Source organism: Pseudophryne corroboree, chromosome 1 (assembly GCF_028390025.1).
Source record: "Pseudophryne corroboree isolate aPseCor3 chromosome 1, aPseCor3.hap2, whole genome shotgun sequence".
NCBI lineage: Eukaryota > Metazoa > Chordata > Amphibia > Anura > Myobatrachidae > Pseudophryne > Pseudophryne corroboree.
Genome location: NC_086444.1, coordinates 766508056 through 766530497, shown reverse-complemented (window position 1 = coordinate 766530497; position 22442 = coordinate 766508056). Strand labels below are relative to the sequence as shown.

Here is a 22442-nt window from a genome sequence, read left to right as displayed (position 1 = left end):
TATACTCTTCAGTGTAGTTTCCAGCCTCCTATCTGCTGGATCCTTGAGGGCGGCCGTATCAGGAGACGGCAACGCCACTTGCTTTGATAAACGTGTGAGCGCCTTATCCACCCTAGGGGGTGTTTCCCAGCGCGCCCTAACCTCTGGTGGGAAAGGGTATAATGCCAATAACTTCTTGGAAATTAGCAGTTTTCTATCTGGGTTAACCCACGCTTCATCACACACGTCATTCAATTCCTCTGATTCTGGAAAAGCTACAGGTAGTTTTTTCACCCCCCACATAATACCCCTTTTTGAGGTACCAGCAGTATCAGAGATCTGCAAAGCCTCCTTCATTGCCGTGATCATATAACGTGTGGCCCTATTGGAAAATACGTTTGTTTCTTCACCGTCGACACTAGATTCATCTGTGTCGGTACCCGTGTCGACTGACTGAGGTAAGGGACGTTTTACAGCCCCTGACGGTGTCTGAGACGCCTGAGCCGGTACTAACTGGTTTTCCGGCCGTCTCATTTCGTCAACTGACTTTTGTAATGTGCTAACATTATCACGTAATTCCATAACTAAAGCCATCCATTCCGGTGTCGACTCCCTAGGGGGTGACATCACCATTACCGGCAATTGCTCTGCCTCCACACCAACATCGTCCTCATACATGTCGACACACACGTACCGACACACAGCAGCCACACAGGGAATGCTCTAATCGAAGACAGGACCCTCTTAGCCCTTTGGGGAGACAGAGGGAGAGTTTGCCAGCACACACCAAAAGCGCTATAAATGTATATAAACAACCCTAGAAGGTGTTGTTTTTGATATAGGCGCTTTTAATATATCAATATCGCCAAATTATGCCCCCCTTCTCTTTGTTACCCTGTTTCTGTAGTGCAGTGCAGGGGAGAATCCTGGGAGCCTTCCTCACCAGCGGAGCTGAGCAGGAAAATGGCGCTGAGTGCTGAGGAGAATAAGCTCCGCCCCTTTTTCGGCGGGCTTTTCTCCCGGGTTTTAAGAAAGCTGGCCTGGGTTAAATACATACATATAGCCTTAATGGCTATATGTGATGTATTTTTCGCCACTAAAGGTATTTAATATTACTGCCCAGGGCGCCCCCAGCAGCGCCCTGCACCCTCCGTGACTGAATCAGTGAGACGTGTAGCAACAATGGCGCACAGCTGCAGTGCTGTGCGCTACCTTCATGAAGACTGAGGAGTCTTCTGCCGCCTGCTTTCCGGACCTCCGATCTTCAGCGTCTGTAAGGGGGGTCGGCGGCGCGGCTCCGGGACGAACCCCAGGATGACCTGTGTTCCGACTCCCTCTGGAGCTAAGTGTCCAGTAGCCTAAGACTCCAATCCATCCTGCACGCAGGTGAGTTGGAAATCTCTCCCCTAAGTCCCTCGATGCAGTGATCCTGTTGCCAGCAGGATTCACTGAGATTTAAACCTAAAAAAAAACTTTGTCTAAGCAGCTCTTTAGGAGAGCCACCTAGATTGCACCCTTCTCGGACGGGCACAAAAACCTAACTGAGGCTTGGAGGAGGGTCATAGGGGGAGGAGCCAGTACGCACCATGTGATCCTAAAAGCTTTATTTAGATGTGCCCTGTCTCCTGCGGAGCCCGCTATTCCCCATGGTCCTGACGGAGTCCCAGCATCCACTAGGACGTTAGAGAAATTATTATACCAACAGGACCCTTTATCAAGAATGAAAACAAAAATGTAGTTTGACCAAATAATTTAACTTTATTCTATTCTCATCAACATTGTGCTTGACGTTGAGTTGAACGGAACTCGTCCATAATTGCGCTTGCATTGTATGCATAGAAATGCATGTGCAGATATGCCTTAAACTCTGCATGCAGGCACCTTTATAATGCAAATGCACCCTAGCCATATGCTTTATTTGTAATTTTGGATAAGGGATACTCAACCTGTATATATAAGACCTGATGACAATGCCGCAATAAAGGCATTGAAACGTCTCAAAGCATGCCTTTTTGACGTTTGATCTACAAGTCGCCATGAGTGCCACACCTTCGGGGGTGTGTGTGTGTGTGTGTGCGTGCGTACGTACGTATATATATATATATATATATATATATATATACACACATACATACATACATATATATATATACATACATACATACACACTTCCTAAATGTAATTCATGTTCCAATTCAAACAATTAGAAAGAGACCATTACATTAAGTGGACAAAATATACCTTGGTGCAATAATTTATCTCTAGTGGTCAAAAAGTATTTTGATCCACAACAGTATACTAACGGTGTTTCAATTGTCTGTGAGAGTTGCCATACTGAGTTTAATTTACTTTCTATATTCCGGGATACCATCCAATCCATCATAAATAAGTTAGGTTCATTTCCTCTGAAGAAATAGACAGCTGTAGTAAGGCCGAGACACACGTTAGGGTGTCCTCACTCTGTGTACAAAGGGGGTCATTCCGAGTTGATCACTCGCTGACGATTTTCGCAGCGCAGCGATCAGGTAAAAAACCAGCAAAACTGCGCATGCACTGCAATACGCAGGCACGTCGTACGGGTACAAAGAGGATAGTGCTGGGGGATGGATTTAGCGAAGATTCCTTTGCACAGCTGAACTCAAGGTTATTGACAGAAAGAGGGCGTTTACGGGTGTCAACTGACCGTTTTCTGGGAGTGTCTGGGAAAACACAGGTGTGTCCAGGCGTTTGCAGGACGGGAGTCTGACGTCAATACCGGCACCAAAAAGACTGAAGTGATCGCAAGGGCTGAGTAAGTCCAGAGCTACTCAAACTGCACAAAGTGTTTTTGCTGCGCTCGGCTGCAAAGGTGTTTGCACACTTGCACAGCGAAAACACACTCCCCCGTGGGCGGCGACTATGCATTTGCATGGCTGCTAAACGTAGCTAGCGAGCGATCAACTCAGAATGACCCCCAAAGTGAGAACCTGCAATGTATCAATGTGAAAATTGTAGATTGATACCATTGTAGCGCTGGACTTTCCACCTGCTACTCTGTTATACATTTATCCAGTCTGGAATTTAATCAGATATTACACTCATAGTGTTATTGCATTTGTCCATTATGGTTTACTTCTTATAAATGTTGTAAGCTCCCGCAGGTCTATGTTTTATCCTGCATTTTGCTATATATTCGTTACACATTAAATAATTTTAATAAACCTGTCTGAATTCCTCTTTTTGTTTTCCTTCCATAAGTGATCACTTGCCTCTGCTTTACATAACCTGCGCAAGTATTAACATTTATTATTAACATTTCTACAGGAGAAGGGACAAGGTGGTGTAAAATAGGATTTTAATACCTACCGGTAAATCCTTTTCTCTTAGTCCGTAGAGGATGCTGGGGACTCCAAAAAGACCATGGGGTATAGACGGGATCCGCAGGAGACATGGGCACTTTAAGACTTTAAATGGGTGTGAACTGGTTCCTCCATCTATGCCCCTCCAGACCTCAGTTATAGGAACTGTGCCCAGGGAGACGGACATTTCGAGGAAAAGGATTTTTGTTAACTAAGGTTGAGATACATACCAGCTCACACCACAACACACCGTACAACATGGCTTTTAACTAAATACCAGTTAGCGGCATGAACCAAAATCAGCAACAGGCTGATCTTAACCGAAACACAACGTTTGTGTAACAAACAATAACTATTAACAAGTACTGCAGATAGAGTCCGCACTGGGACGGGCGCCCAGCATCCTCTACGGACTAAGAGAAAAGGATTTACCGGTAGGTATTAAAATCCTATTTTCTCATACGTCCTAGAGGATGCTGGGGACTCCAAAAGGACCATGGGGTTTATACCAAAGCTCCAGACCGGGCGGGAGAGTGCGGACGACTCTGCAGCACCGATTGAGCAAACATGAGGTTCTCATCAGCCAGGGTATCAAACTTGTAGAACTTAGCAAAAGTGTTTGAACCCGACCAAGTAGCAGCTCGGCAAAGCTGAACCGCCGAGACTCCACGGGCAGCCGCCCAAGATGAGCCCACCTTCCTGGTAGAATGGGCCTTCACTGACTTCGGTAACAGCAATCCAGCCGTAGACTGAGCATGCCGAATCGTATTACAGATCCAGCACGCAATAGTCTGCTTAGAAGCAGGAGCCCCAAGTTTGTTGGAAGCATACAGGATAAACAGAGCCTCCGTTTTCCTAATACGAGCCGTTCTGGCTACATAAATTTGCAAAGCTCTGACTACATCGAGAGACTTCGAATCAGCCAAGGCTTCAGCAGCCACAGGCACCACAAAATAGGTTGGTTCATGTGACACGAAGAAACCACCTTTGGCAGAAATTGCTGACGAGTTCTCAATTCCGCTCTATCCACATGGAAGATCGAATAGGGGCTCTTGTGAGACAAAGCCACTAATTTCGACACCTGCCTTGCGGACGCCAAGGCCAAAAGCATAACCACTTTCCAAGTGAGAAATTTCAACTCAACCTTCTGTAAAGGTTCAAACCAATGTGACTGAAGGAACTGCAACACCACGTTAAGGTCCCACGGTGCCACAAATGGAGGTTGGATGTGCAGCACACCTTTCACGAAAGTCTGAACTTCTGGAAGGGAGGCCAATTCTTTTTGAAAGAAGATTGATAAGGCCGAAATCTGCACTTTAATGGAGCCTAACTTTAGGCCAGCATCCACACCTGCTTGCAAAAAATGGAGAAAACGACCCAGCTGAAATTCTTCCGTAGGAGCCTTCTTGGATTCACACCAAGACACATATTTCCTACAAATACGGTGATAATGCTTCGCCGTTACTTCCTTTCTAGCTTTAAGCAGAGTGGGGATGACTTCACCGGGAATACCCTTCCGAGCTAGGATTTGGCGTTCAACCGCCACGCCGTCAAACGCAACCGCGGTAAGTCTTAGAACACGCACGGCCCTTGCTGTAACAGGTCCTCTCTTAGAGGAAGAGGCAAGGGATCTCCTATGAGTAATTCCTAAAAATCCGGATACCAGGCGCTCCGTGGCCAATCTGGAACAATGAGTATCGCCTGAACCCTTGTTCTTCTTACGATCCTTATCACCTTTGGAATAAGTGGAAGTGGAGGGAACACATATACACACTGAAACACCCACGGCGTCACCAGGGTGTCCACTGCACTGGCTTGAGGGTCCCTCGACCTGGAACAATATCTCTGCAGCTTCTTGTTGAGGTGAGACGCCATCATGTCTATTTGAGGAATTCACCAATGACTTGTCACTTCTGCAAAAACCTCTTGATGAAGACCCCACTCTCCTGGATGGAGATCGTGTCTGCTGAGGAAGTCTGCTTCCCAGTTGTCCACGCCCGGAATGAAGATTGCTGACAGAGCGCTTGCATCTTTTTCCGCCCAGCAGAGAACTTTTGTGGCCTCCGCCATCGCCGCTCTTTGTTCCACCCTGGCGGTTTATATATGCCACTGCTGTTATGTTGTCCGACTGAATCAGGACGGGTAGACCGCGAAGAAGATGTTCCGCTTGCAGAAGGCTGTTGTAGATGGCTCTTAATTCCAGAATGTTTATGTGCAGACAAGCTTCCTGGCTTGACCATTTTCCCTAGAAATTTTCCCCCTGTGTGACCACTCCTCCGCCTCGGAAACTAGCATCCGTGGTCACCAGGAACCAATCCTGGATCCCGAACCTGCGTCCCTCTAGGAGGTGAGAACTTTGAAGCCACCACAGGGGAGATACTCTGGTCCTGGAAGATAGGCTTATTTTCCGGTGCATGTGTAGGTGAGACCCGGACCACTTGTCCAACAGGTCCCACTGAAACACCCTGGCATGGAACCTGCCAAAAGGAATGGCTTCGTAGGCCGCCATCATCTTCCCCAGCACCCGAGTGCATTGGTGAATCGACACTCTTGCCGGTTTCAGAATCTCCTTGACCATGTTCTAGATTTCCAGAGCTTTTTCTACTGGGAGAAACACTCTCTGCAGTTCCCTGTCCAGGATCATGCCTAAGAATAACAGCCGTATTGTCGGAACCAACTGTGACTTTGGCAAATTTAGGAGCCAACCATGTTGTTGCAGGACAGTCAGGGAGAGTGCAACGTTTTTTAGTAACTGCTCCTTTGATCTCGCCTTTATCAGGAGATCGTCCAAGTACGGGATAATTGTGACACCCTGCTTGCGCAGGAGCACCATCATTTCCACCATTACCTTGGTGAAAATCCTCGGAGCCGTGGAAAGACCAAACGGCAACGTCTGAAATTGGTAATGACAATCCTGAACCGCAAACCTCAGATAAGCTTGATGTGGAGGATATACTGGGACATGTAAGTAGGCATCTTTGATGTCGACTGACGCCATAAAATACCTCCCTTCCAGACTGGAGATCACTGCTCGGAGAGATTCCATCTTGAATTTGAAATGTTTTAGAAAGAAATTGAGGGATTTTAGGTTCAGAATCGGTCTGACCGAGCCATCCAGCTTCGGTACCACGAACAGGCTTGAATAACAACCTTCTCCCCGTTGTGACGGGGGGACCGTGACAATAACTTGCTGTAGACACAGCTTTTGTATCGCAGCGCATACTACCTCCCTTACCGGAAGAGAAGCTGGTAAGTCCGATTTGAAAAATCGGTAAGGGGGCACGTCTTGAAACTCCAGTTTGTATCCTTGGACCACTATTTCTAGCACCCAAGGATCCAGAGCTGAACGAGCCCAGACCTGACTGAAGAGTTGAAGATGTGCCCCCACCGGTGCGGACTCCAGCAGTGTAGCCCCAGCGTCATGCGGTGGATTTGGCAAAGGCCGAGGAGAACTTCTGCTCTTGGGGAGTTTGCCACCGCCGGCGACTTTTTTCCTCTTCCCTTACCTCCAGCAGCAAGGGAAGGAGGACCCTTGTCCTTTTTTGAATTTATTAGACCGAAAGGACTGCATCTGATAATAAGATTTTACTCACCGGTAAATCTATTTCTCGTAGTCCGTAGTGGATGCTGGGAACTCCGTAAGGACCATGGGGAATAGCGGCTCCGCAGGAGACTGGGCACAACTAAAGAAAGCTTTAGGACTACCTGGTGTGCACTGGCTCCTCCCACTATGACCCTCCTCCAGACCTCAGTTAGGATACTGTGCCCGGAAGAGCTGACACAATAAGGAAGGATTTTGAATCCCGGGTAAGACTCATACCAGCCACACCAATCACACCGTATAACTCGTGATATTATACCCAGTTAACAGTATGAAATATAACTGAGCCTCACTAACAGATGGCTCATAACAATAACCCTTTAGTTAGGCAATAACTATATACAAGTATTGCAGACAATCCGCACTTGGGATGGGCGCCCAGCATCCACTACGGACTACGAGAAATAGATTTACCGGTGAGTAAATGCTTATTTTCTCTGACGTCCTAGTGGATGCTGGGAACTCCGTAAGGACCATGGGGATTATACCAAAGCTCCCAAACGGGCGGGAGAGTGCGGATGACTCTGCAGCACCGAATGAGCAAACTCAAGGTCCTCCTCAGCCAGGGTATCAAACTTGCAGACTTTTTCAAAATTGTTTGAACCCGACCAAGTAACAGCTCGGCAAAGTTGTAAAGCCGAGACCCCTCGGGCAGCCGCCCAAGAAGAGCCCACTTTCCTCGTGGAATGGGCTTTTACAGATTTAGGGTGCGGCAGTCCAGCCGCAGAATGTGCAAGTTGAATCGTGCTACAGATCCAGCGAGCAATAGTCTGCTTAGAAGCAGGAGCACCCAGCTTGTTGGGTGCATACAGGATAAATAGCGAGTCAGTTTTCCTGACTCCAGCCGTCCTGGAAACATCTATTTTCAGGGCCCTGACTACGTCCAGTAACTTGGAGTCCTCCAAGTCCCACGTAGCCGCAGGCACCACAACAGGTTGGTTCACAGGAAAAGCTGATCCCACCTTAGGAAGGAATTGGGAACGAGTCCTCAATTCCGCCCTATCCATATGAAAATCAGATAAGGGCTTTTGCATGACAAAACCGCCAATTCTGATACACGCCTGGCCGACGCCAAGGCCAACCGCATGACCACTTTCCACGTAAGGTATTTTAGCTCTACGGATTTAAGTGGCTCAACCCAATGCGACTTCAGGAAATCCAACACCACGTTGAGATCCCACGGTGCCACTAGAGGCACAAACGGGGGCTGAATATGCAGCACTCCCTTAACAAAAGTCTGAACTTCAGGCAGTGAAGCCAGTTCTTTTTGGAAGAAAATGTACAGAGCCGAAATCTGGACCTTAACGTAACCCAATTTTAGGCCCGTAGTCACTCCTGACTGTAGGAAGTGCAGAAGTCGGCCCAGTTGAAATTCCTCCGTTGGGGCCTTCCTGGCATCACACCAAGCAACATATTTTTGCCATAAGTGGTGATAATATTTTGCGATCACATCTTTCCTAGCCTTAATCAGCGTAGGAATGTTTTCTTCCGAAATGCCTTTTTCCTTTAGGATCCGGTGTTCAATCGCCATGCCGTCAAACACAGCCGTGGTAAGTCTTGGAACAGGCAGGGCCCTTGATGCAGCAGATCCTGTCTGAGCGGCAGAGGCCATGGGTCCTCTGAGATCATTTCTTGAAGTTCTGGGTACCAAGCTCTTCTTGGCCAATCCGGAACCACGAGTATAGTTCTTACTCCTCTCCTTCTTAGTATTCTCAATACCTTGGGTATGAGAGGCAAAGGAAGGAACACATACACCGACTGGTACACCCACGGTGTTACCAGAGCGTCCACAGCTATCGCCTGAGGGTCCCTTGACCTGGCGCAATATCTTTTTAGCTTTTGTTGAGGCGTGACGCCATCACGTCACCTGTGGCCTTTCTCAACGGTGTACAATCATTTTGAAGACTTCTGGATGAAGTCCCCACTCTCCCGGGTGGAGGTCGTGCCTGCTGAGAAAGTCTGCTTCCCAGTTGTCCACTCCGTGAATGAACACTGCTGACAGTGCTAACCCATGATTTTCCGCCCATCGGAAAATCCTTGTGGCTTCTGCCATCACCATCCTGCTTCTTGTGCCGCCCTGCTGGTTTACATGGGCGACCGCCGTGATGTTGTCTGACTGGATCAGCACCGGCTGGTGTTGAAGCAGGGGACTAGCCTGACTTAGGGCATTGTGAATGGCCCTTAGTCCCAGAATATTTATGTGTAGGGAAGTCTCCTGACTTGACCATAGTCCTTGGAAATTTCTTCCCTGTGTGACTGCCCCCCAGCCTCGAAGGCTGGCATCCGTGGTCACCAGGACCCAATCCTGTATGCCGAATCTGCGGCCCTCTAGAAGATGAGCACTCTGCAGCCATCACAACAGCGACACCCAGGCCCTTGGAGACAGGGTTATCAGCCAATGCATCTGAAGATGCGACCCGGACCTCTTGTCCAACAGATCCCACTGGAAGATCCTTGCCTGGAACCTGCCGAATGGAATTTCTTCGTAAGAAGCTACCATCTTTCCCAGGACTCGCGTGCATTGATGCACCGACACCTGTATTTGTATTAGGAGGTCTCTGCCTAGAGATGACAACTCCTTGGCCTTCTTCTCGGGTAGAAACCCTTTTTTCTTGTTCTGTGTCCAGAACCATACCCAGGAACAATAGACGCGTCGTAGGAACCAGCTGCGACTTTGGACTATTCAGAATCCAGCCATGCTGTTGTAGCACTTCCCGAGATAGTGCTACTCCGACGAACAACTGCTCCCTGGACCTCGCCTTTATAAGGAGATCGTCCAAGTACGGGATAATTATAACTCCCTTTTTTCGAAGGAGTATCATCATTTCGGCCATTACCTTGGTAAATACCCTCGGTGCCGGGGACAAACCAACGGCAACGTCTGGAATTGGTAATGACAGTCCTGTACCACAATTTTGATGTACTCCTGGTGAGGAGAGTAAATGGGGACATGCAGGTAAGCATCCTTGATGTCCAGTGATACCATGTAATCCCCTTCGTCCAGGCTTGCAATAACCGCCCTGAGCGATTCCATTTTGAACTTAAAACTTCGTATATAAGTGTTCAAGGATTTCAATTTTAGAATGGGTCTCACCGAACCGCCTGGTTTCGGTACCACAAACATTGTGGAATAGTAACCCCGGCCTTGTTGAAGGAGGGGTACCTTGATTATCACCTGCTGGAAGTACAGCTTGTGAATTGCCGCCAGTACTACCTCTCCTCGAGGGCAGCAGGCAAGGCTGATTTGAGGTAACGGCGAGGGGGAGTCGCCTCGAACTCCAGCTTGTATCCCTGTGATACTACTTGCAGAACCCAGGGATCCACCTGTGAGCGAGCCCACTGGTCGCTGAAGTTCCCGAGACGCGCCCCCACCGCACCTGGCTCCACCTGTGGAGCCCCAGCGTCATGCGGTGGACTCAGAGGAAGCGGGGGAAGATTTTTGATCCTGGGAACTGGCTGTCTGGTGCAGCTTTTTCCCTCTTCCCTTGTCTCTGTGCAGAAAGGAAGCGCCTTTGACCCGCTTGCTTTTCTGAAGCCGAAAGGACTGTACCTTATAATACGGTGCTTTCTTAGGCTGTGAGGAAACTTGAGGTAAATTTTTTCCTTCCCAGCTGTTGCTGTGGATACGAGGTCCCAGAGACCATCCCCAAACAATTCCTCACCCTTATAAGGCAGAATCTTCATGTGCCTTCTAAAGTCAGCATCGCCCGTCCACTACCGGGTCCCTAATACCCTCCTGGCAGAATGGACATTGCATTAATTTTGGATGCCAGTCGGCAAATATCCCTCTGTGCATCCCTCATATATAAGACGACGTCTTTAATATGTTCTATGGTTAGCAAATAGTATCCCTGTCCTGACAGGGTAATAGACCACGCTGCAGCAGCACTATCCATGCTGAGGCAATTGCAGGTCTCAGTATAGTACCTGAGTGTGTATATACAGACTTCAGGATAGCCCCTGCTTTTTATCAGCAGGCTCCTTCAAAGTGGCCGTATCCTAAGACGGCAGTGCCACCTTTTTTGACAAACGTGTGAGCGCCTTATCCACCCTAGGGGATATCTCCCAACGTGACCTATCCTCTGGCGGGAAAGGGTACGCCATCAGTAACTTTTTAGAAATTACCAGTTTCTTATCGGGGGAACCCACGCTTCATTCACTCATCTGATGGGGGAACAAAACACTGGCTGCTTTTTCTCCCCAAACATAAAACCCCTTTTTTTTGGTATTTGGGTTAATGTCAGAAATGTGTAACACATTTTTCATTGCCGAGTGCAACGGATGTTCCTAGTGGATTGTGTAGATGTCTCAACCTCGTCGACACTGGAGTCAGACTCCGTGTCGACATCTGTATCTGCCATCTGAGGTAGCGGGCGTTTTTGAGCCCCTGATGGCCTTTGAGACGCCTGGGCAGGCGCGGGCTGAGAAGCCGGCTGTCCCATAGCTGTTACGTCATCCAGCCCTTTACATAAGGAGTTGACACTGTCGGTTAATACCTTCCACTTATCCACCCACTCTGGTGCCGGCCCCAGAGGGGGCGACATCACATTTATCGGCATCTACTCCGCCTCCACGTACCTTCCTCCTCAAACATGTCGACACAGCCGTACCGACACACCGCACACACACAGGGAATGCTCTGACTGAGGACAGGACCCCACAAAGTCCTTTGGGGAGACAGAGTATGCCAGCACACACCAGAGCGCTATATAATGCAGGGATTAACACTATAACCGAGTGATTTTTCCCCCAATAGCTGCTTGTATACACAGTATTGCGCCTAAATTTGGTGCCCCCCCCCCCCCCCCTCTTTTTAACCCTTTGAGCCTGAAAACTACAGGGGAGAGCCTGGGGAGCTGTCTTCCAGCTGCACTGTGAAGAAAAAATGGCGCCAGTGTGCTGAGGGAGATAGCCCCGCCCCTTTTTCGGCTGACTTTTCTCCCGCTTTTTTTTATGGATTCTGGCAGGGGTATTTATCACATATATAGCCTCTGGGACTATATATTGTGATTTTTTGCCAGCCAAGGTATTCATATTGCTGCTCAGGGCGCCCCCCCCCAGCGCCCTGCACCCATCAGTGACCGGAGTGTGAAGTGTGCATGAGGAGCAATGGCTCACAGCTGCAGTGCTGTGCGCTACATTGTTAAAGAACGAAGTCTTCTGCCGCCGATTTCCAGGACCATCTTCATGCTTCTGGCTCTGTAAGGGGGACGGCGGCGCGGCTCCGGGACCGAACGATCGAGGTCGGGTCCGGTGTTCGATCCCTCTGGAGCTAATGGTGTCCAGTAGCCTAAGAAGCCCAAACTATCTCCAGTCAGGTAGGTTCGCTTCTTCTCCCCTTAGTCCCTCGTAGCAGTGAGTCTGTTGCCAGCAGATCTCACTGAAAATAAAAAACCTAAAATATACTTTCTTTTCTAGGAGCTCAGGAGAGCCCCTAGTATGCATCCAGCTCAGCCGGGCACAAGATTCTAACTGAGGTCTGGAGGAGGGTCATAGTGGGAGGAGCCAGTGCACACCAGGTAGTCCTAAAGCTTTCTTTAGTTGTGCCCAGTCTCCTGCGGAGCCGCTATTCCCCATGGTCCTTACGGAGTTCCCAGCATCCACTAGGACGTCAGAGAAAAAGAGGCGCTTTCTTTTGTTGTGCAAGGACATACGGTAGAAAAGATGACTTACCCGCGGTAGCTGTAGATACCAGGTCCGCGAGGCCCTCACCAAACAAAACACCACCTTTATATGGCAGAGCCTCCATAGCCCTCTTAGAGTCCGCATCACCATTCCCTTGATGAGTCCATAACGTCTCAGGAACAGCAGGGTTTTCTGTGATATGTAACACTTATTTTATTGCCACAATCATGTACTGAATTGCTCTTAGCCAGTTTAGGATTCAACCTCGCATCACCATAGTCGACACTGGAATCGGAATCCGTGTCGGTATGTGTCTGCTATCTGGGTAAACGGCCGTTTCTGTGACCCTGAGGAAGACTGCGTTTGGGATAAAGCATCTTCCATGGATTGTCTCCATGTTTGGTTCTGAGCCTCAGATTTATCCAATCTCTTATTTAATAAAGCCACATTTGTATTCAAGGCATTCAACATATTCACCCAATCAGCAGTCGGCGGTGTCGACAGATTCACTCCCCCACACTGTTCAGTGCCCACACCAGCCTCCTCCTGGGAAGAGCCTTCAGCCTCAGACATGTCGACACTCATACCGACACCACTATCACACCGGCTATAGGGGACAGACCCACAATAAGGCCTATCAGAGAAAATACAGAGGGAGTTTGCCAGCTCACACCCAGCGCCCAACCCAGACTGAAAGTATATAATAATAATAATAATAATGCCCCAGACCTGTCAGCGCTGTTAATAATAATAATAATAATAATAATCATAAACACCAAATTGTGCCGTATACTACTTTGCCAGGCGGAATGTGAGGTATTATTGCTGCCCATGGCGCAACCCTTGCGCCCTGCACCCATGTAGTGCCGCTTGTGTGTGGGAGCAATGGCGCGCAGCGCGACCGCTGCGCGGTACCTCCGAGACTGAAGTCTTCTGCCGTCTGTAATGAAGTCTTCTTTGCTTCGGTTACTCACCCGGCTACTTTCTTCTGGCTCTGTGAGGGGGACGACGGCGCGGCTCTGGGAACGAACAGCTAGGCTATACCAAGTGATCAGACCCTCTGGAGCTAATGGTGTCCAGTAGCCTAAGAAGCAGAGCCTTTAACTTACAGAAGTAGGTCTGCTTCTCTCCCCTCAGTCCCACGAAGCATGGAGCCTGTTGCCAGCAGTGCTCCCTGAAAACAATAAACCTAAAAAATAAGAATTTACTTACCGATAATTCTATTTCTCATAGTCCGTAGTGGAAGCTGGGGACTCCGAAAGGACCATGGGGAATAGCGGCTCCGCAGGAGACTGGGCACAAAGTAAAAGCTTTAGGACTAGCTGGTGTGCACTGGCTCCTCCCCCTATGACCCTCCTCCAAGCCTCAGTTAGGATACTGTAACCGGACGAGCGTACACAATAAGGAAGGATTTTGAATCCCGGGTAAGACTCATTACCAGCCACACCAATCACACCGTACAACTTGTGATCTGAACCCAGTTAACAGCATGATAACAGAAGGAGCCTCTGAAAAGATGGCTCACAACAACAATAACCCGATTTTTGTAACAATAACTATGTACAAGTAATGCAGACAATCCGCACTTGGGATGGGCGCCCAGCATCCACTACGGACTATGAGAAATAGAATTATCGGTAAGTAAATTCTTATTTTCTCTAACGTCCTAGTGGATGCTGGGGACTCCGAAAGGACCATGGGGATTATACCAAAGCTCCCAAACGGGCGGGAGAGTGCGGATGACTCTGCAGCACCGAATGAGAGAACTCCAGGTCCTCCTCAGCCAGGGTATCAAATTTGTAGAATTTAGCAAACGTGTTTGCCCCTGACCAAGCAGCTGCTCGGCAAAGTTGTAAAGCCGAGACCCCTCGGGCAGCCGCCCAAGATGAGCCCACTTTCCGTGTGGAATGGGCTTTTACAGATTTTGGCTGTGGCAGGCCTGCCACAGAATGTGCAAGCTGAATTGTACTGCAAATCCAACGAGCAATCGTCTGCTTAGAAGCAGGAGCACCCAGCTTGTTGGGTGCATACAGGATAAACAGCGAGTCAGATTTTCTGACTCCAGCCATCCTGGAAACATATATTTTCAGGGCCCTGACAACGTCCAGCAACTTGGAATCCTCCAAGTCCCTAGTAGCCGCAGGCACCACAATAGGTTGGTTTAAGTGAAATGCTGAAAACACCTTAGGGAGAAATTGAGGACGAGTCCTCAATTCCGCCCTGTCCGAATGGAAAATCAGATAAGGGCTTTTACAGGATAAAGCCGCCAATTCTGACACGCGCCTGGCCCAGGCCAGGGCTAACAGCATGACCACTTTCCATGTGAGATATTTTAACTCCACAGATTTAAGTGGTTCAAACCAATGTGACTTTTGGAATCCAAAAAAAAACTACATTGAGATCCCAAGTGCCACTGGAGGCACAAAAGGAGGCTGTATATGCAGTACCCCTTTTACAAACGTCTGAACTTCAGGGACTGAAGCTAGTTCTTTTTGGAAGAAAATTGACAGGACCCCAATTTCAGGTCCATAGACACTCCTGTTTGCAGGAAATGTAGGAATCGACCCAGTCGAATTTCCACCGTCGGGCCTTACTGGCCTCGCACCACGCAACATATTTTCGCCAATTGCGGTGATAATGTTTTTGCGGTTACATCCTTCCTGGCTTTGATCAGGATAGGGATGACTTCATCCGGAATGCCCTTTTTCCTTCAGGATCCGGCGTTCAACCGCCATGCCGTCAAACGCAGCCGCGGTAAGTCTTGGAACAGACAGGGTCCTTGCTGGAGCAGGTCCCTTCTTAGAGGTAGAGGCCACGGATCCTCCGTGAGCATCTCTTGAAGTTCCGGTTACGAAGTCCTTCTTGGCCAATCCTGAGCCACGAATATAGTGCTTACTCCTCACCATTTTATCAATCTCAGTACCTTGGGTATGAGAGGCAGAGGAGGAAACACATACTCTGACTGGTACACCCACGGTGTTACCAGAGCGTCTACAGCTATTGCCTGAGGGTCCCTGGACCTGGCGCAATACCTGTCGAGTTTTTCCCAACGGTTTATAATCCTGTGGAAGACTTCTGGGTGAAGTCCCCACTCTCCCCGGGTGGAGGTCGTGCTGAGGAAGTCTGCTTCCCAGTTGTCCACTCCCGGAATGAATACTGCTGACAGTGCTATCCCATGATTTTCCGCCCAGCGAAGAATCCTTGCAGCTTCTGTCATTGCCCTTCTGCTTCTGGTGCCACCCTGTCTGTTTACGTGGGTGACTGCCGTGATGTTGTCCGACTGGATCAACACCGGCTGTCCTTGAAGCAAAGGTCTTGCTAAGCTTAGAGCATTGTAAATGTCCCTTAGCTTCAGGATATTTATGTGAAGTGATGTCTCCAGGCTTGACCATAAGTCCTGGATATTCCTTCCCTGTGTGACTGCTCCCCAGCCTCGCAGGCTGGCATCCGTGGTTACAGGACCCAGTCCTGAATGCCGAATCTGCGGCCCTCTAGAAGATGAGCACTCTGCAACCACCACAGGAGGGACACCCTTGTCCTTGGTGACAGGGTTATCCGCTGATGCATCTGAAGATGCGACCCGGACCATTTGTCCAGCAGGTCCCACTGGAAAGTTCTTGCGTGGAATCTGCCGAATGGGATTGCTTCGTAGGAAGCCCCCATTTTACCCAGAACCCTTGTGCATTGATGCACTGAGACTTGGCTCGGTTTGAGGAGGTTCCTGACTAGCTCGGATAACTCCCTGGCTTTCTCCTCCGGGAGAAACACCTTTTTCTGGACTGTGTCCAGGATCATCCGTAGGAACAGAAGACACGTCGACGGAACCAGCTGCGATTTTGGAATATTGAGAATCCAATCGTGCTGCCGCAACACTATCTGAGATAGTGCTACACCGACCTCCAACTGTTCCCTGGATCTTACCCTTATCAGGGAATCGTCCAAGTAAGGGATAACTAAAATTCCCTTCCTTCGAAGGAACATCATCATTTCGGCCATTACCTTGGTAAAGACCCGGGGTGCCGTGGACCATCCCTACGGCAGCGTCTGAACTGATAGTGACAGTTCTGTACCATAAACCTGAGGTACCCTTGGTGAGAAGGGTAAATTTTGACATGAAGGTAAGCATCCTTGATGTCCCGAGACATCATGTAGTCCCCTTCTTCCAGGTTCGCAATCACTGCTCTGAGTGACTCAATCTTGAATTTGAACCTCTGTATGTAAGTGTTCAAAGATTTTAGAATCGGTCTCACCGAGCCGTCTGGCTTCGGTACCACAATAGTGTGGAATAATACCCCGTTCCCTGTTGCAGGAGGGGTACCTTGATTATCACCTGCTGGGAATACAGCTTGTGAATGGCTTCCAAAACTGCCTCCCTGTCAGAGGGAGACGTCGGTAAAGTCGACTTTTGGAAACGGCGAGGGGGAGACGTCTCGAATTCCAATATGTACCCCTGAGATATTACCTGAAGGATCCAGGGGTCTACTTGCGAGTGAGCCCACTGCGCACTGAAATTCATTGAGAACGGGCCCCCACCGTGCCTGAGCTTGTAAAGCCCTAGCGTCATACTGAGGGCTTGGCAGAGGCTGGAAAGGGTTTCTGTTCCTGGGAACTGGCTGATCTCTGCAGCCTTTTTCCTCTCCCTCTGTCACGAGCAGAAAAGAGGAACCTTTTGTCCGCTTGCCAACAAAGGACTGCGCCTGATAATACGACGTCTTATTTTGAGAGGCGACCTGGGGTACAAACGTGGATTTCCCAGCTGTTGCCGTGGCCACCAGGTCTAAAAGACCGACCCCAACCTTTCAAAGGCAATACTTCCAAATGACGTTTGGAATCCGCATCACCTGACCATTTTACTGGTAGAATTGGACAACGCACTTATACTTGATGCCAGTCGGCAATTATTCCGCTGTGCATCATGCATATATAGAAATGCATCTTTTAAATGCTCTATAGGCAATAATATACTATCCTTATCTAGGATATCAATATTTCCAGTCAGGGAATCCGACCATGCCAACCCAGCACTGCACCTCCAGGCTGAGGCGATAGCTGGTCGCAGTATAACACCAGTATGTGTGTAAATACCTTTTTTTGGATACCCTCCTGCTTTCTATCAGCAGGATCCTTAAGGGCGGCCATCTCATAAGAGGGTAGAGCCAATGTTCTTACAAGCGTGTGAGCGCCTTAGGGGGTGTTTCCCAATGCATCCTAACCTCTGGCGGGAAAGGGTATGCAGCCAATACTTTTTAAGAAATTATTAATTGTTATCGGGGGGAAACCCACGCATCATCACACATTTTATTTCTCAGGTTCAGGAAAACTACAGGTAGTTTTTCCCTCACCGAACATAATACCCCTTTTTTGGTGGTACTCGTATTATCAGAAATGTATAAAACATTTTCCATTGTCTCAATCATGTAACGTGTGGCCCTACTGGAAATCACGGTTGTCTCTTCACCGTCGACACAGGAGTCAGTATCCGTGTCGGCGTCTGTATCTGCCATCTGCCTGACGGCCTATGAGACGTCTGGACAGGCACAAGCTGAGTAGCCGGCTGTCTCATGTCAACCACTGTTTTTTTATATAGAGCTGACACTGTCACGTAATTTTCAACAGTACATCCACTCAGGTGTCGACCCCCTAGGGGGTGACATCACTGTTACAGACACTCTGCTCCGCCTCCACATCATATTCCTCCTCATACATGTCGACACACACGTACAGACACCCAGCACACACACAGGGAATGCTCTGATAGAGGACAGGACCCACTTAGCCCTTTGGGGAGACAGAGGGAGAGTTTGCCAGCACACACCAGAGCGCTATATATGTATAGGGACAACCTTACAATAAGTGTCTATCCCTTATAGCTGCTTATATCTGTTATTTTGCCAAATAAGTGCCCCCCTCTCTTTTTTTACCCTGTTTCTGTAGTTGCAGGATGCAGGGGAGATTCTGGGAGCCTTCCTACCAGCGGAGCTGTGTGGGAAAAATGGCGCTGTGTGCTGGAGATAGGCCCCGCCCCCTTCACGGCGGGCTCTTCTCCCGCTTTTTACTGGAAAACTGGCAGGGGTTAAATACATCCATATAGCGCAGGAGCTATATGTGATGTATTTTTCGCCAACTAAGGTAAATTCATTGCTTCCCAGGACGCCCCCCCCCAGCGTCCTGCACCCTCAGTGACCGGAGTGTGAAGTGTGCTGAGAGCAATGGCGCACAGCTGCAGTGCTGTGCGCTACCTTATGAAGACAGGAAAGTCTTCTGCCGCCGATTTATGGACCTCTTCTTGCTTCAGCAATCTGCGGCGCGGCTCCGGGACCCATCCATGGCTGGGCCTGTGATCGTCCCTCTGGAGCTAATGTCCAGTAGCCTAAGAAACCCAATCCACTCTGCACGCAGGTGAGTTCGTTTCTCTCCCCTAAGTCCCTCGATGCAGTGAGCCTGTTGCCAGCAGGTCTCACTGAAAATAAAAAACCTATTTAAACTTTTACTCTAAGCAGCTCAGGAGAGCCACCTAGATTGCACCCTTCTCGTTCGGGCACAAAATCTAACTGAGGCTTGGAGGAGGGTCATAGGGGGAGGAGCCAGTGCACACCAGCTAGTCCTAAAGCTTTTACTTTGTGCCCAGTCTCCTGCGGAGCCGCTATTCCCCATGGTCCTTTCGGAGTCCCCAGCATCCACTAGGACGTTAGAGAAAAGTATTTTCTCAGAGAAACTCAGGAGAGCTCCCCTGGTGTGTGTCCAGTCTCTCTGGGCACAGAATCTAACTGAGGTCTGGAGGAGGGGCATAGAGGGAGGAGCCAGTTCACACCCATTTAAAGTCTTAAAGTGCCCATGTCTCCTGCGGATCCTGTCTATACCCCATGGTCCTTTTGGAGTCCCAGCATCCTCTAGGACGTATGAGAAAGTATCTATATACAGTGTTTTTTAGTACTAGAATACAGATGTGTGCTCCTACTTCCTTGCTGCAGTCACATTAAACAGCTCTTCTACTCACACCATGCCGTGACTCGGTACGCAGAGCATCTTTATGTGCGACTTTTTCCATTTATATGCATCTTAGCTCCATAGCTATGCGAATAAGAAGCACATACAGCTTATGCTGATTAAATGGATATGCGGCATGCCTATATTGTGTGTGTGACTGTGGCTGTAACTGCATATGAAATGCTACGCAATGCCATGAGGACCCACAAGGAGACTGATGATTAATTTGATATGACACTTGTATATCTGTAAGCGAATGACACTTGTATATCTGTAAGCGAATGAATCTCTGAATCTGTAAGCGAATGACTCTCTGAATCTGTATACGAATTAGTCTCTGAATCTGTATACGAAGTGCTACAATGTAGCAGCCACAGCTTTTATCCAATAAGTTCTGTTCTGTATACAGACTCAGTCACACACACACACACTACACAAACGTCATACTGTATACTACATGAATCACAGTCTACTTGTGTGGCAGTCACATTGTGTTGCAATTAGGATGCATTTTCGGCAAAAAAGACGCCCGATGCTAGCAGAGCTGCCCGGGAGCTGCAATCTGACTCACGCCAGGCCTCTTCCGCTGCATGGCGAATTGAGGCAAGATGTATGAGGACACCTTGACATTCTAATCACCAAATTGGGGGCGTAAAAAATCAGGAACCAGTAGTTACATTTATTTTGGTGCCATGCTGACATTTGGCTCTGTCCTAATTTATTTTATTAGCAAATATTAACTCAAAGTATTTAAAACAAACTGCTGTACTGCCCCAAACTGTCCTCATTTAGGCGGGAAAACCCCAGCATTCATGACTGTCCTGCGGCGGGGGAAGGTTGTATGGTATGTGCCATTCACTGTAGCTCTGCATAGAAAAGCAGCACTAAACTGGTGGACACATGCTTCCGCCAATGGGTTGCTTAGCATCAAAAGGGTATTTTGAAAGGGGGGAAACCCAGAGATCAGCAGGGCTGGAGACTCCCCCATGCTTATGTATAGTACAACAAGAGGTCTCAATTTACTAATTTGTGTATAGTAAGGTATAAGACGGTAGAAGTAAACAATTATAAAACTTTCAAAGGAAGGACCTAACATAAAAGGAATAAAAATCAGTTTGTCCGTACACTAATAACACCTTTTCATAACGTATTTTTGCTGAAATATTATGCTTTTCCAGATACAGCACAGCTTTATCTGCTGCTATCATCACTTGGTGGAATTACTGCACACAAACAGTTGGGAAAAAACAGGAATAGTTGATTACCTTGAGCATCAGCTTGGACATGCTCCTCAGTTTGTCTGCATTATAGTAATGTCTGTGTAATAAAGGGTGATTGGCCATTTTTCTTAAGTGCATCATTACATTGCATAGTTCAGAATTTTTCTCTACAATAAAGCAGAATTACACTTTAATTCCATTACATGTTAACAGTATGCAAAAAGAATAATAAAATTGGTCACAGCATCTCGGTAAATATATTACTTTTTACCTTTTCCCTCAACTGATCTCTTCAGTCTGTTCATTAGATTATCATAGAGCAGTTGCTGATTCTTGGACATAGGGCAAAACTTTATGTGGTCTTTTTTAGGAGGCAGCTGCTTTAGAACCTGTGACAAAATTAAATGTAAGAGGATTTTTTTTCTCCAAGGACCTGAACAAAACACAATTATTTTTGTTAAAGCTGTTACTAAAACGATCTGGAGCTATACTATGCGGACAAAAGCGATTGGACACGGACAGCAAATAGATCAAGATTTTATTGACGTCCGCATGTTGTAGATCCACCATGTGCAGTGATTACTGCAGACATCCTTCTTGCCAAACTGTCCACAATTCCTGATAACAGCAGGCGGTATGTCTACCTTAAGTACACTGACCAACTGTGAGACTGAAGAAGGTTGAGTTGGCCTAGAATACACCCTTTGCTCCAATTTGTCCCAAAGGTTCTCATTGGGCTTGAGATCTAGAATCTAAGCTGGCAAGTCCATCCTGGTTACCAAATTTTCTGTAAACCAGTTCAGCGTCACCCTGGAAACATGAAAGGTGGCATTGTTGTCCTGATACAAACATTCTTTATTTCCATAGAACTGCCACAATAAAGGGAGCACAGAGTTATTGAGAACATCTCTATACGTCTCGGAGTTTATGTTACCGAGGGTCATTCCGAGTTGTTCGCTCGCTAGCAGATTTAAGCAGCATTGCACACGCTAGGCCGCCGCTCTCTGGGAGTGTATCTTAGCAGAATTGCGAATGAAAGATTAGCAGAATTGTGAACAGAGAATTCTTAGCAGTTTCTGAGTAGCTCGAGACTTACTCCTACACTGCGATCAGCTCAGCCTGTTTCGTTCCTGGTTTGACGTCACATACAGGCCCTGCGTTCGGCCAGCCATTCCCCCGTTTCTCCAGACACTCCCGCGTTTTATCCTGGCACGCCTGCGTTTTTCCGCACACTCCCAGAAAACAGTCAGTTTCCGCCCAAAAACACCCACTTCCTGTCAATCACACTCCGATCACTTCAACGATGGAAATTCTTTGTTCGGACGTGAGTAAATCTACTAAGTTTTGTGCTAAAATACTTAGCGCATGCGCACTGCGTACCATGCGCATGCGGATTTTCGCCTTAATCGCTCAGTTGCGAAAATCGGCAACGAGCGAACAACTCGGAATGACCCCCTCCCATGCGTTACAATCCTTGCCAAACCAGTTGAAACAGCCCCACAGCATATCACCACCACCTCCATGCTTTATTGTAGGAACTGTATACTCTGGCATCAGACATTCTCCTGCCAATCGCCATCTGAACTGAAAAGTGTATATCATGAATGGTCAATCCATAACACTCGCCACCATTGTTCTACTGTCCAGTATTTGCCCTTTTTACACCATCGTAGGTGCTGGGCTGCAATCTTC

At 48.2% G+C, this 22442-nt stretch overlaps 1 protein-coding gene across 2 annotated transcripts in view; it reads right to left on the bottom strand.

Moving 5' to 3' along the window:
- The window catches only part of SMARCAD1 (SWI/SNF-related, matrix-associated actin-dependent regulator of chromatin, subfamily a, containing DEAD/H box 1), a 337899-nt gene that overhangs the window by 60096 nt on the left and 255361 nt on the right, over positions 1 to 22442 (bottom strand). For both annotated transcript variants that reach the window (XM_063917359.1, XM_063917366.1), the window contains exons 18-19: positions 21022 to 21139; positions 20796 to 20917 (exon numbers count right to left, since the gene is read on the bottom strand). In XM_063917359.1, the coding sequence (XP_063773429.1) occupies positions 20796 to 20917; positions 21022 to 21139 (240 nt within the window). The remainder of the gene's footprint in view (positions 1 to 20795; positions 20918 to 21021; positions 21140 to 22442) is intronic.